The 15,230-nt window shown below is 46.7% G+C and overlaps 1 protein-coding gene across 5 annotated transcripts in view; it reads left to right on the top strand.

The window, feature by feature from the left end:
- The window catches only part of LOC141148874 (conserved oligomeric Golgi complex subunit 7-like), a 96,447-nt gene that overhangs the window by 70,288 nt on the left and 10,929 nt on the right, over positions 1 to 15,230 (top strand). For all 5 annotated transcript variants that reach the window (XR_012245257.1, XM_073636699.1, XM_073636698.1 and 2 more), the window contains one exon: positions 11,262 to 11,385. Coding sequence is in view for 1 of the 5 variants with exons in the window: in XM_073636700.1 (XP_073492801.1) it covers positions 11,262 to 11,282 (21 nt within the window). In the remaining 4 variants the exon portion in view is untranslated. The remainder of the gene's footprint in view (positions 1 to 11,261; positions 11,386 to 15,230) is intronic.

Here is a 15,230-nt window from a genome sequence, read left to right as displayed (position 1 = left end):
ACTGCAGTATTTACAGTTCGTGTACTGTGTCCTCTGCACAGTGTGCACCTAAAGCTACCTGCAGAAAATTGCTGGCGTTCTTCTGATCCTATTAGTACCACAGGCAGGCATCTGCAGTATTTACAGTTAGTGTACTGTGTCCTCTGCACAGTGTGCACCTAAAGCTACCTGAAGAAAATTGGTGGTGTTCTTCTGATCTTATTAGTACCACAGGCAGGCAGCTGCAGTATTTACAGTTAGTGTACTGTGTCCTCTGCACAGTGTGCACCTAAAGCTACCTGAAGACAATTACTGTTGTTCTGATCCTATTAATACCACAGGCAGGCAGCTGCAGTATTTATAGTTAGTGTACTGTGTCCTCTGCACAGTGTGCACCTAAAGCTACCTGAAGAAAATTGCTGGTGTTCTTCTGATCCTATTAGTACAACAGGCAGGCAGCTGCAGTATTTACAGTTAGTGTACCGTGTCCTCTGCTCAGTGGGCACCTAAAGCTACCTGATGAAAATTGCTGGTGTTCTTCTGATCCTATTAGTACCAAAGGCAGGCAGCTGCAGTATTTACAGTTAGTGTACTGTGCCCTCTGCACAGTGTGCACCTAAAGCTACCTGAAGACAATTGCTGTTGTTCTGATCCTATTAATACCACAGGCAGGCAGCTGCAGTATTTACAGTTAGTGTACTGTGTCCTCTGCACAGTGTGCACCTAAAGCTACCTGAAGAAAATTGCTGGTGTTCTTCTGATCCTAATAATACCACAGGCAGACAGCTGCAGTATTTACAGTTAGTGTACTGTGTCCTCTGCACAGTGTGCACCTAGAGCTACCTGAATACAATTGCTTTTGTTCTGATCCTATTAATACCACAGGCAGGCAGCTGCAGTATTTACAGTTATTGTACTGTGTCTTCTGCACAGTCTGCACCTAAAGCTACCAGAAGATAACTGCTGGTGTTCTCATACTAATAATACTACAGGCAGGCAGTTGATTCTGCTAGCTGCAGTATCAGTATATATATACATCCCAGCTTTGTGCAGCTACATCTCACTGCAAGCCATTAGTATGTCTGGAAGGCCAACCAGGAGAGGCAGACAGTCACAAGCCAATAAAAGAGGGCAAGCAGCGCTCTGTGTCTAGAGGAAACAATGCTGGTCGTGGAGACGGTGCATCCTCATCAGCACGTGGCTGTGGGACACGCTTGTCCTTTTTTTTCGGCAGCTGGCCGTGTTGAGCCGCAAAATGCGGAAGACTTGGTAGAGTGGATGACCAAGCCGTCCTCATCCTCCTCATCCTCTCTCACCCAGGCTCAGGGTACTTTGTCTGGCAAAGCAGCTGCCAAAACGGCCTCTTCCCTTGGCTCAATGGCATTAGTCACTCCTTCCCTATCCCCACCATGTCCTCCTGAGGAGTCCCCCGAACTGTTTGACCACAGTGTTGGGTGCATGCTCCAGGAGGATGCCCAGCGTTTTGAAGGCTCCGATGATGGTACCCAGCTAGAGGAAGGCAGTAAAATGAGCCCAGAGAGAGGGGGTGCCCAAGAAGGACAGCAATCTGGCAGTCATGTTCCCCCAGCTGCAGCATACTGCCAGGTTTGCTCCAGTGATGAGGAGGGAAGAGGATGATGAGGTCACTGACTCCACGTGGGTGCCTGATAGGAGAAAGGACGAGGAGGCACATCTCCAACGAGGCAGAATGCCCCTCAGGGGCCAGCTTAAGGGCAGCACACTGACTGCATCACACTGCAGAGCTCCGCATGTGCAGGGTGCTGCTGTCTGCTCGTTAATCCAAAAGTTCTTTGGTGTGGGCCTTTTTTGAGACGAGTGCATCAGATTCCACCGCTGCTATTTGCAACATATGTCTCAAGCGTATCTCACGTGGCCAAAACATCACCCGCTTGGGCACCACATGCTTGACCAGACATATGTCGACCTGCCATGCAGTTCATTGGCAAGCGTACCTAAAAGACCCACACCAAAGAACAAAGTGGACTTCTCCTTGCTCCTCATCAGCTGGCATCTCCAACCCCACTATACCTTCAGTCCTCTATGAAACCTGCAGTGAGAGGAATGATGGTGTAGAATTAGGTGTGTCACAGCCAAGTACTGGCGGGCAATCTGCTATCGGCACACCGATGTCAGATAGTACTAGGCAAATTTCGCTCCCCCAGCTGCTGCACCGCCGAAGGAAGCTCATTTCCAGCCATCCGCATACCCAGCTGTTGAATGCTAGCCGTGCTTCCGTGAGTTTGTGGAATGTGCGGTTCCTTAGTGGCAGGTTCCCAAACGCCACTTTTTCTCACGGAAGGCGATACCGGCATGTGGAAGGCAATGTCTTGGCCTCGCTGGACAGGGCGGTCAGCGGTAAGGTGCATATTACCGCTGACTCATGGTCCGGCAGGCATGGACAGGGACGTTGCCTATCTTTCACCACGCACTGGGTGACTCTTATGGCAGCTGGGAAGGATGCAGGACAGGGTGCAGTAGTGTTGGAGGTTGTTCAATGGCACCAACCTCCTCTCCGTCCTCCGACAGGGACAACTGACCCATGTGCCCTGTTTGGCTCACGTCCTTAACTTGGTGATGCAGCGGTTCTTGGGCAGGTACTCGGGCTTACAGGATGTCCTGAGGCAGGCCAGGAAAGTCTGTGTGCATTTCCGCAGGTCATATAAAGCCAGTGTTCGGCTGGCTGACCTCCAAAAGGAATTTAACCTGCACAAGAACCGCCTAATCTGTGACATGCCCACCAGGTGGAACTCAAAGTTGGCCATGTTGCAGTGGCTGCACACGCAGCAGAGGGCCATCAATGAGTACCTATGCGACTATGGCACCAGGACAGGGTCAGGGGACCTTGTTTTTTTTTCCCCACGCCAGTGGGCTATGATTAGGGATGCATGCACTGTCCTGTCACCATTTGAGGAGGCCATGAGGATGGTGAGCAGTGACAGTGCATGCATCAGTGACACTGTCCCTCTTGTCCACCTGTTGGAGCACACACTGCGTGGAATAATGGACAGGGCACTTGAGGCAGAACAGAGGGAGGAAGAGGAGGACTTCCTTACCTCTCAAGGCCCCCTTTATCCAGACAGTGTTCCTGCGTGCACGCTGATCCCACAGGAAGAGGATGAGGAGGAGGAGGAGGAGGATTGTGTCAGCATGGAGGTGGAGCTTGGCACTCAGCATCAGCAGCAGTCTTCAAGGGATCATTTACAGTCCGAAGAAACCCATGGACTTGTACGTGGCTAGGAGGAGGTGGCTGCGGATCATGTCGTCCTTAGTGACCCAGAGGACTCCGGACCGAATGCCTCAGCAAACCTACGCCGCATGGCCTCCCTGATCCTGCATGGCCTCCCTGATCCTGCAAAGCCTGCGGAAGGATCCTCGTATTTGTGGTATCAGGGGGAGGGATCATTACTGGCTGGCAACCCTCCTTGATTCACATTACAAGGGTAAGGTTGCGGACCTTATCTTGCCATCGCAGAGGGAGCAGAGGATGAAATATCTTCGGGAGGCCTTGCAGAAAGGTTTGTGCAACGCGTTTCCAGAGCCTGGGAGGTTACAATTTCCTGGTCCTCCTGGACAACGTGTTACTGAGGCTTCGGTTAGTAACAGAAGGAGAGGTGACCGATGTGTTCAGACAATTTTTTAGTCCGCAGCTCCAAGGTCTGATCGGTTCCAGCAACCATCGCCAGCGTCTGATTCACATGGTGCAGGATTACCTAGGGGCAAGATCAGACTTGGACACCTTTCCCACCGAAAATCCTCTGGGTTACTGGGTCTTGAGGATGGATCACTGGCCAGAGCTTGCACAGTATGCAATTTAGCTACTGGCCTGTCCTGCATCCAGCGTTCTTTCAGAACGCACATTCACTGCTGCTGGAGGCTTTGTAACCAATCACAGGGTGCACCTGTCCACCGAATTGGTCGAGCCGGCTGACCTTCATAAAAATGAATCAGTCTTGGATCACCAGCTACCAAGCACCTGATGATGTAACCAACTGATTTTTTTTTTTAATGTGAGATCCCTTCAAGACTGCCTATGCTGATGCAGAGTGACTATCCTGTTATGCTGAGTGACAATCCTCTTCCTCCTCAATTTTCATGCTGATAGCTTGTAAGAACATTTTTGTTTCTGGGCACCTCTACCAGTGGCCAAGGCCCAATTTTTCTGCCCCTGTTTAACAGGGATGTGTAATTACAATTTTTGATGCAATACTTTGCAGCAGGGCTCATTCCTGCGCTCCAACTATAGTATCCGTGAGGGGTTGCAGTGTTGTGGCACCAGCACCAGTGCCCAAGGCCCAATTTTTCAGCCCCTGTTTAACAGGGGCGTATAATTACAATTTCTGCTGCAATACTTTGCAGCAGGGCTCATTCCTGTGCTCCAACTATAGCATCTGTGAGGGGTTGCAGTGTGGTGGCAGCAGTGGCTAAGGCCCAATTTTTCTGCCCCTGTTTAACAGGGGCGTGTAATTACAATTTTTGATTCAATACTTTGTAGCAGGGCTCATTCCTGCTCTCCAACTAGAGTATCTGTGAGGGGTTGCAGTGTTGTGGCACCAGCAGCACCACCACCACCACCAAAGGCCCAATTTTTCTACCACTGTTCAACAATGGCATGTAATTACAATTCTTGATCTAATATTTCACAGCAGGGCCCGTTCCTGCGCCCACCAAGAGTAACTGTGTGGGCTTACAGTGTTGTGGCAACACCAACACCTAAGGCCCCAATTTCTGCAGTATATAGGGCAGGCCCCTACTTTCAAACATCCAACTTACAAACGACTCCTACTTGCAAACGGAAGGAGACAACAGGAAGTGAGATGAAAGCTACCCATAGGAAGGGAAATTCTCTCCTGTAAGAGTTAATATGGGAAAAACGTGTCTCCTCTTCACTGATGCTTTATCACCAATCCTTGTTTCACTAAAACCCCCAAATTTTCATAAAACATTTGTCATTGGGACAGAAAGTGAGGTGAAATCTTCTGAAGAGGTGCACAGACAGCAAAACAAATGTTAGAGGGGTGATAACCCTTCCCTATGTTTTCCAAAAAGCTTAAAAATAGATACACTTTAAAAATGTACCAGTTCAAAATTACAAACAGATTCTACTTAACAACAAACCTACAGTCCCTGTCTTGTTTGCACCACCTGTATACTGCTGTTCAGAGTATATAGGGCCCTGTTCTAAGCACGGGAAACACGCGCTACTTTACAGGCATACTATAGACACCCCCCAGGTATGATATTTAAAAGAATATTTCACTTTTTTTTCCACTTTAAGCATCATTAAAATCACTGCTCCCGAAAATACGTCAGTTTTTAAAACTTTTTTTTGCATTGATACATGTCCCCTGGGGCAGGACTCGGGTCCCCAAACCCATTTTAAGACAATAACTTGCATATTAGCCTTTAAAATTAGCACTTTTGATTTTGAACGTTCATAGACTTTAATGGGGTTCTAAAGTTCGCTCGAACTTTCGGTCCGTTCGCAGGTTCTGGTGCGAACCGAATCAGGGGGTGTATGGCTCATCCATAATAGAGAATATGGTGAAATTGGTGCTGTCAAGGTGCATGCACTCGGGCAGGGACCCCTTCTCATCTGGGGACAAGGACCCCTTCTCATCTGGGGACAGGGACCCCATCACACCTGGGGACAGGGACCCTTTCTCACCTGGGGACAGGGACCCCTTCTGACCTCTGGGGGCAGGGACCCCTTTTCACCTCTTGGGACAGGGACCCTATCGCCCCTAGGGACAGGGACCCTATCACCCAGGGACAGGGACCACATCACCCCTGGGTACTGAGACCCCTTCTCCCCTGGGGACAGGAACCCCATGACCCCTCGGGACGGGAACCCCATTTTCAGACCATGCTGGCTGGCAGGGCTGGTGTCAGCCACCCTTGGGTGCCAGGATGGGGGAGGGGCAGGAAAATCCAAATCCCCAGCCACACGCTCCCTCAGGGTGAACTGGCTTTGTATTACTGATGCACTTTTAAAGTGAGGTAAACCTGTACTGTTATTATTACTATGTTAGGATATTATCTTATTTATTAGCAGGTGAATGTGGCCCTCCATGCATTCACATACATTGAATCCAGCCCTTAAGTGGAAAAAGGTTGCTGACCCCTGCTATAGATGTTCACTAATTAATTACTATAATTTATTTGAAGCACTTGTTACTTGCACTTAGCACTTTGTCACATTGCTGTGTTTTCTTATGTTATATATTGTGACACATTATAGTACAGGCAGAGGCGTCGCTAGGGGGTGGCTATTGGGGCTATAGCCCCAAATCTGGGGCCCATAGCCCAGAGTCTCTTGCCGCAGGGTCCCTGCCTAACCAGCGGGTCACAGCCGTTGCTGCTGCGGCAGGCGGGATGGCTGCATGAGACAGGCGGAGGAGAGGAAAGAAGTGAGTGGGCGCACAAGCAGAAATTACATCTCTTTCCACCCGCTCCACATCAGCGTGCTTCGCAGCCGGGCCTCTTCAATGTGGGAGCAAGGTGCAGCGGAGATCATGTGCTTCCTGTCATCGGTGGAGCTCCACTTTGCAGCCAGACCCCCTTGCTTCAATGTCGGAGGTGTGACGGGGAGCAGTGAGATGACATCATCTCTCACTGCCCGCCCCGCATCACCGCTCTCCTGCCCTCACTAATTGGACCAGCCTGCCACCAATGTAGCGTCAATGCACATTTGGTGGCACTGGCTGGCATGGCAAGTGACAATGCACATCAGTTGCAAAGTGACAACCCACATCTGGTACCAGGTGACGTGGCAAGTGACAATCTGCAAATGGTGGCAGGTGACGTGGCAAGTGACAATCTGCAAATGGTGGCGTGTGACGTGGCAAATGACAATCCACATCTGCTGCAAGGGCAAAGTGGCAAGCGACAATTCACATCTGGGGGCAGGTGACGGTGGCAAGTGACACGCTGCATCTGGTGGCAGGAGATAGGGCAAGTGACACGTCCAGGGCTCCCACTGATTCTGCATTATGGTGAGTTGAACCACTTCACTATATATTAGAATGTAACAATAGATACAATGCGCTTCAATCACCCTGACATCATATCAATCATGGTGCCATGATGATTGAAGCGCCAACACCAGCCATTGTCAGAGAAATATGGTATACCACCGGCGTGCCCCCCCCCCGTAGGCCTGCAAAAAGGTTGGTGACTGCTGCTATGGGCTCTAGCCCCAGATCTTTTGCAGACCTAGCAACGCCCCTGAGTACAGGTACTATTAGCAGCGCCAAATCCACCTACCCCCTTATCTCTGATAGCATTCGCAGATTGTTGGAGCCAAAAACAATGCACTAAAATCTTCAAAACTTTAAAGTACACAATGATTTATGTAGCAGTTATCAAACTTTTAGCATTTTTTTTAAAGCTGGAATCTTTCTTTGAAGACTTTCATCTGCCAAGTTGTTTCAGAATGTTAAACACACAGGCTGAATATTGCATACACCCAGAAAACAGGCACATCCTAATCAAATATTAATTCTTCTCAGGCTAACCTAATGCCCTGTCTGCAAATTTGTTATCTTTACTTTTTTCTCTCCAAAATAGTTTAACTATAGTGAATACAGTGATAGGAGACAAGTACTTTGTCTTGGGAGAAATATGGGTGCTAAAATTGTTGACCGGAAACACTAGGTGCCTGGCTGACATACAGAATCTATCATTTTTCAAATGATAGAGTCAAAAACCTGCAGCAAATATTTAGTCAAAGTGAAAATAACATAGTGAAGTCAAACTGAAAATATAATTCCTCATTTGTATGCCTGTTACATGTCTGTCAATACAAATTCTGAAATGTTATATAAGGATCCCAACCAGGCAACTGGCATTTTTAGGAGTGGCTTTTGCAGCCTACCTATATCCTAAACATTGGTCTCCATTAAAGAGAATGTGTAGCCCCCAATTCACCCATTTATAACAATTATTATTTTCCATATCAATTGTTCTTCTCAGCTATAACAGACAATGAGAGCTGAATATAGAATCACTAAATATAATGTCACATAGCTGAAAATTATAATTGTTTTGACCAATAGCATGTATTTTATTTTAGTAAATTAACAAAGAATTCCAGGTATGGATATTTTCACATAGTTACTTCGGTCCAGGATGGACCAATATAACTATGCCTGCACCATACCTGTGTGATCCCGTTAACCAGTTTGGCTCTAGAGCAATTTTTTTTATTTTTCGCTTACATGTAAAAATCTGAATTTTTGGCAATAAAATTATTTAAACCCCCAGAACATTATAATTTCTGAAAGCAGAGGCCCTGTAGATGTGATAGTTGCAAATTTTTGTTTCACATGATATTTATTTATGATAACTATTTATTAAATGCAAATTTACAGGAAAAAATATAATAACATAAAATTTTATTGCAAAGCCACACCATATTGTACCAATTTTTGGTTAAAATATAAAAGATGAGGTTGCATCAAGTAAATAGATTCCAAACATTCCATGTCTTAAAATTGCGTGCGCCCGCAATATTGCCAAAAACGATGGTGCCCAAAAATCCCCATAGATGACACTTTAAAAGCCTTTACAGCTCATCAGTTTAGCGTTAGCTAGTAGCTCTTGTGCTAGAATTATTCACTCACTCTGGTGTTCACGGCGATATGTCACATGTGTGGTGCGACCGCGGTTTACATGCATGTACACAGCCTGGGCTTGCATTTCCTTTTGTGCAGGTGTGTGGGGCTATGGGGGTTTTCGGCATTTTTAATTTTTTTTTAATATATTCAATTTTAATTATTTATTTACTTTTTTCTTTTATTTTTATAATTTTACTTGATTGCTATCACAAGGGGTTAATAAATCCCTATCTGATAGCATTAGGCAGGTGACAGGTACTCTTTATGGAGACATTAAGGGTCTAACAGACCCCAATGTCTCTCCTGCCCTTCACACCATCTATCAAGCACACATCGACTTGGTTAGAAGTGTCCCCTGGCTGTGCTGGCCAGGAAAGGGTGCATCTGAAAAAAGAAGTGGCATCACTTCTGGTTTCACTGTTTGCAAGTGAGATGGAGGCATGAATTTGCCTCGGTCTCACTGCAATCTCTCTCCCCAGCCGGCGGATGTGTTCCTGGGCTCCGGTGAGTGCAGGACAGCCGGGAACCACGGAAAGAGGGGGGACCACTGCAGCCATCAGTTTGTGATTAAGGGTTCACTCTTTGGATGTTCATAGTATGTCCAAAGAGCTCAATTGGTTAAAAGCTGGAAACCCCTGTAGTAGACTTCTACTACAGTAATCTCAACTAGTTCTGAGTCCTGTGCCCAGTGATTGCCCTGCTGCATTGTGAATACAAGAGGTCGGCTGCTTGGCACGGGCGCCATTCAGAGAATGCTTTGCATTTTTCTTTACTCCCAGCTGATCTGCACCCTCCTCATTTAGGTACAGTCCGTCCCTTCTATAGTACTGGTGATCGACTGAGAAATCAGCCCAGTCCTCCAGGAACCCAAACCCCTCTTTACTACAACCGCTCCTCAGCCACTTGGCTACTTCCCTAATCTCACTCTGCCTTTCTGGTGTGGCTCGATGTACCGGTAGTATTCCTGAGAGTACTACCTTGGAGGTCCTTTTCCTCAATTTAGCTCCCAAGTCCCTAAAATTGTTCTTTAGGGCACTCCATTTGCCTCTGACTTTGTCATTGGTGCCAACATGCACCATGACATCCGGGTCTTTCCCAGCCCCTTCCAGTAATCTGTCCACAAGATCCGTGATGTGCCGAACCCGAGCGCCCGGTAGACAACATACAGTTCGGCGCTTCAGGTCTTTGTTACAGATTGCCCTCTCTGTCCTTCTAAGAATTGAGTCCCCTACCACCAGAATCTGTCTTTCCTTTCCCTTTGCTCCCCCCCCCCACTCTTACCGGAGGAGTTCTTCCCCTGGCAGCTAGGAGAGTGCCTCGGCACCAGCAGTGCTGGTCTCTGACTGGTTTCACCAATGTTACTCAATGGAGCGTAGTTATTGGGATGCTCCAGCCCTGGATCGGCCTCCCTGGAACTTCCCCCTCTACCCTTCTTGACTGTCACCCCTCTACTCTTTGCTAGTGCCTGCACCTCTTTGTCGCCACCCGCCTCTGTGCTGGCCCCTGCCGGCACCTGCCGTGTACGTTCCTGGCTCTCCTTTAGTATGGAGGGACTTCTCAGTGCTGACAGTTGCTTCCCCAGATTCAGAACCTGGGCTTCCAGGGAAACAATGTGCTTACATTTTGCACAGCAGTATTCGCCCTCGATTGGATGATCAAGGAACGCATACATGTCGCAAGATATACACCGAGTCGCATCTCCACACCCGCCGGGCATTGTACCTACTAATTTAATGAGGATTGGGGATTATACCCTGTCCAAAATTACCTAACAACTTACTTCCTAACACTAATACTCAACAAGACAATACACAGTTACTCAACAAGACAATATACAGGTACTCAACAAGACAATACACAGGTACTCGCAGACTCATGCGCAGACCCACGTGACCATATGCACACACAATACACAAATATACACAATTACTAACGATCCACACACACTACTCAGACAACACTCAGCTATTCACAATACACAGGTTGGCCCACCCTTTGCAGCTATAACAGCTTCAACTCTTCTGGGAAGGCTGTCCACAAAGTTTAGGAGTGTGTCTATGGGAATGTTTGACCATTCTTCCAGAAGCGCATTTGTGAGGTCAGGCACTGATGTTGGATGAGAAGGCCTGGCTCGCAGTCTCCGCTCTAAGTCATCCCAAAGGTGTTCTATCAGGTTGAGGTCAGAACTCTGTGCAGGCCAGTCAAGTTCCTCTGCCCCAAACTCGCTCATCCATGTCTTTATGGACCTTGCTTTGTGCACTGGTGCTCAGTCATGTTGGAACAGGAAGGGACTATCCCCATACTGTTCCCACAAAGTTCAATATTGAACCCTACGGACTAAGACTGGGATGCCATTAAAGATCGTGTGTGTAAAGGCAGGCGTCTCAATACTTTTGACAATATAGTGTATCTCTACATCTAGCGATCAAATATGACGGTCTTCATATACATATATCTTCAGAAAATATGGAATGCACACTGATGAGATTTAATTGTAGTCAGCCAAACTTTTTTCAAGTCTATGTCTAAAGAACACTATAGTTCCTCTTTAACACATCTTGATGAAATTATTTATATAAAATGTATGTATATCGAAAAAACAATGATACTCTTGCCAAACCTTATTTGTGTGTCTGTGTGTTTCAGGAGAGGAGATGCCAGAACTAGACAACATGACTGATTATTGGCTGGGATCAGACTTACTGTGACGTCATCCTGCAGATCCCAACGGTCACACCACAATCGAGCAAACAGCTGGCAACTGATATAGGTGAACCTGCACAAATCACTGTGTCCCATTGAACTAACAGACAATATTCATACTTGGATGAGTCAGCTGTGTGACTCAGAGCTTAATGATAACCTTGTGTTACAGAACAAAAAGTCTGAGTTCTATGAAATGCATATGTATGCTCAGGCTTTCTTTAGCTTTTCCCATGACATTGCATTTTTAACACCCAGAATATATTTTTGAGTGTGATACAAGGACAGTGAAAGTACTTGGAATACCTTATGACATGATTAGTCTGGATAAGAAGTCTAACTAAAAAAATAAATTGTGCTATTTTCTTATAGGTACAGTAATACCTTGGATTACGAGCATAATTCGTTCCAGAAGCATGCTTGTAATCCAAAGCACTCGTATATCAAAGCGAGTTTCCCCATAAGAAATCATGGAAACTCAGATGATTTGTTCCACAACCAGAGGCCGGGGGTGCTGGAGACACTCAGAGACACTCGAGAACGGTTGACACTTTCGGGTGTACCCGTATTTAAGGTATAAGACCATGTTACAGTGTTACCATATTAAAATAATGCACCTGCCTGCACCCCCCAATCCCTCATTGTAACAGCAGAAGGGGGATCCTCTCCCCGCACCCGATGTCACAATTTGAAACCAGCGCGGCTGTGCGGAGATACACAGATATCTGTGAATTAATTAAATACAAGTACCGCCTGCCATTGTGGCAGATGGCTTATAGCTGTCAATGAACTGCAAGGGTGCTGGTGAGCGCTCTCATAGTTCATTGATTCTTCCTGGGCTTCAGTAACTGTCTGCCCAAATGGGAGGTATGGGCAGTCTGCAGGAGCCTAATATTGCACCCGCAATCTACTGATCGCGGATGCAATACTTTACAGGCTGCATTATAAAAAGTAGTAAATGCTAATTATTTTAACTTTTTTTTTTTCACCAAAGGTAAACTTATTCTTTAACCACCTCAAAAAGACGGCTATGTGAGCCCGCGCTGTAGCCGTCTTTTTGAGGTGGTTAAAGAATAAGTTTACCTTTGGTGAAAAAAAAAGTTAAAACCACCTCAAAAAGACGGCTACAGTGCGGGCTCACATTGCCGGGAGGGCGTCTATGGATGTCTGCCTGTGATCGCTCTGCTTGCGTGCCCCCTGCGGCGCGCATCGGCACGGATCTGTGATCTATGTGTCCTTTGGACACAGCTGCTGATAGATCCGGGTAAAGAGCCAATCACAGAGCTCTTTACCATGTGACCAGCTGTGTCCAATCACAGCTGATCACAGTTTAAACAGGATTTGCCGGTTATCGGCAGTCCTCTCCTTACGCTGACAGCGTGTAAAGAGAGGAGAGACGATAACCGGCAAATCTGCATGGGATATCTACACCAATTATCAGTGCAGCCCCAACAGTATCTGACCGCGGGATGGTGACTGAGGTTATCTCTATCCCTGCTGAAGCATATTAGGAAAATGCTGTCTGTCTGACACGCCGACATGGTTCAGTACCTTTTATGTGGGTGTGCTACCGGTTTATTTGATATTAAAACTGTTACAGAGAGCACTATATCTCCTTTGTTTATTTCCATATACTCTTGGATGAGACTATGCAGTAGGGATGAGCTTCGTGTTTAAGTCGAACCCATGTTCGACTCAAACATCGTCTGTTCGCCCGTTCGCCGAATTGCGAACGATATGGGCCGTTCGCACCAAATTCGTGTGGCGCGTCACGGCCCATAATTCACTGCGGCATTGAAGTGCATTGCTGGCTGATGATTGGCCAAGCATGACCCGCATGCTTGGCCAATCACAGCGCCGTCTGAACAGAGAGCCATAATTGGCCAAAGCCAAGGAGGCTTTGGCCAATTATGGCTCAGGGGATTTAGTACACGCCCCACACTATATAAGGCCGCCTGCACGGCGGCCCTGTGTAGTCTGTGTTCCGGCGTTGAAAGAGATAGACAAAGAGACAGTGTCATTTGATTTAAGTTAGATAGATTAGGCAGGACAGTCAGTGAGTTAGCTGCACTTACAGTGTATTGTGTATATATATGCATCCCAGGTGTTGTGTATATATATATATATATATATATATACACTGTATTCAGTTTAGCTAGATCCGTTCCTGTTATCTTCCTACTGACAGGCAGGCTTGTCTTGTTACAGTATTTACAGCTACCTGAAGATAATTGCTGGTGTTCTTTTGATCCTATTAGTACCACAGTCAGGCAGCTAGACTATTTACAGTTAGTGTAGTGTGTCCTCCTCACAGTGTTCAGTTAAAGCTACAAGTTAGTTTAGTGTGACCTCTGCACAGTGTTCAGCTAAAACTACAAGTTAGTGTAGTGCGACCTCCTCACAGTGTTCAGCTAAAGCTACAAGTTAGTTTAGTGTGACCTCTGCACAGTGTTCAGCTAAAGCTACAAGTTAGGGTAGTGCATCCTCCTCACAGTGTTCAGCTAAAGCTACAAGTTAGTGTAGTGTGTCCTCCTCACAGTGTTCAGCTAAAACTACAAGTTAGTGTAGTGCGACCTCTGCACAGCGTTCAGCTAAAGCTACAAGTTAGTGTAGTGCGTCCTCTGAACAGTGTTCAGCTAAAGCTACAAGTTAGTGTAGTACGTCCTCCTCACAGTGTTCAGCTAAAACTACAAGTTAGTGTAGTGCGAGCGCTGCACAGTGTTCAGCTAAAGCTCCCTGTAGAAGGTTGGTGGTGTTTTCCTGATCCTATCACTACCGCAGGCAGCTAAATAAGCTACAAGTTAGTTTTTTGCGAGCTCTGCACAGTGTTCACCTAAAGTTACCTGTAGAAGGTTGTTGGTGTTTTCCTGATCCTATCACTACTGCAGGCAGCTAAATAAGCTGCAAGTTAGTGTAATGCGTCCTCCTCACAGTGTTCAGCTAAAACTACAAGTTAGTGTAGTGCACAGTGTTCAGCTAAAGCTACAAGTTAGGGTAGTGCGTCCTCCTCACCGTGTTCAGCTAAAGCTACAAGTTAGTGTAGTGCGTCCTCCTCACAGTGTTCAGCTAAAACTACAAGTTAGTGTAGTGCGACCTCTGCACAGTGTTCAGCTAAAGGTACAAGTTAGTGTAGTGCGTCCTCCTCACAGTGTTCAGCTAAAACTACAAGTTAGTGTAGTGCGACCTCTGCACAGTGTTCAGCTAAAGCTACAAGTTAGTGTAGTGCGTCCTCCTCACAGTGTTCAGCTAAAACTACAAGTTAGTGTAGTGCGACCTCTGCACAGTGTTCAGCTAAAGCTACAAGTTAGTGTAGTGTGTCCTCCTCACAGTGTTCAGCTAAAACTACAAGTTAGTGTAGTGCAACCTCTGCACAGTGTTCAGCTAAAGCTACAAGTTAGAAGGTTGCTGGTGTTTTCCTGATCCTATCACTACCGCAGGCAGCTAAATAAGCTACAAGTTAGTTTTTTTGCGAGCTCTGCACAGTGTTCAGCTAAAACTACAAGTTAGTGTAGTGCGAGCTCTGCACAGTGTTCAGCTAAAGCTACCTGTAGAAGGTTGGTGGTGTTTTCCTGATCCTATCACTACCGCAGGCAGCTAAATAAGCTACAAGTTAGTTTTTTGCGAGCTCTGCACAGTGTTCAGCTAAAGCTACCTGTAGAAGGTTGGTGGTGTTCTCATACTAAAGGCAGGCAGTTGATTTTGCTAGCTGCAGTATCAGTATATATATATATCCCAGGTTAGTGCAGCTACAGGCCATTAGTATGTCTGAAAGGCCAACAAGGAGAGGCAGTCACAAGCCAATAAAAGAGGGCAAGCAGGCTCTGTGTCTAGAGGTAACAGTGCTGGTCGTGGAGACGGTGCATCCTCATCAGCACGTGGCCGTGGGATACTCTTGGCCTTTTTTTCGGCAGC

Source organism: Aquarana catesbeiana, linkage group LG06 (genome assembly GCF_042186555.1).
Source record: "Aquarana catesbeiana isolate 2022-GZ linkage group LG06, ASM4218655v1, whole genome shotgun sequence".
Classification (NCBI taxonomy): Eukaryota; Metazoa; Chordata; class Amphibia; order Anura; family Ranidae; genus Aquarana; species Aquarana catesbeiana.
Note: the sequence above shows the minus strand (reverse complement) of the source record. Positions and strands in the feature narration are given on the sequence as shown.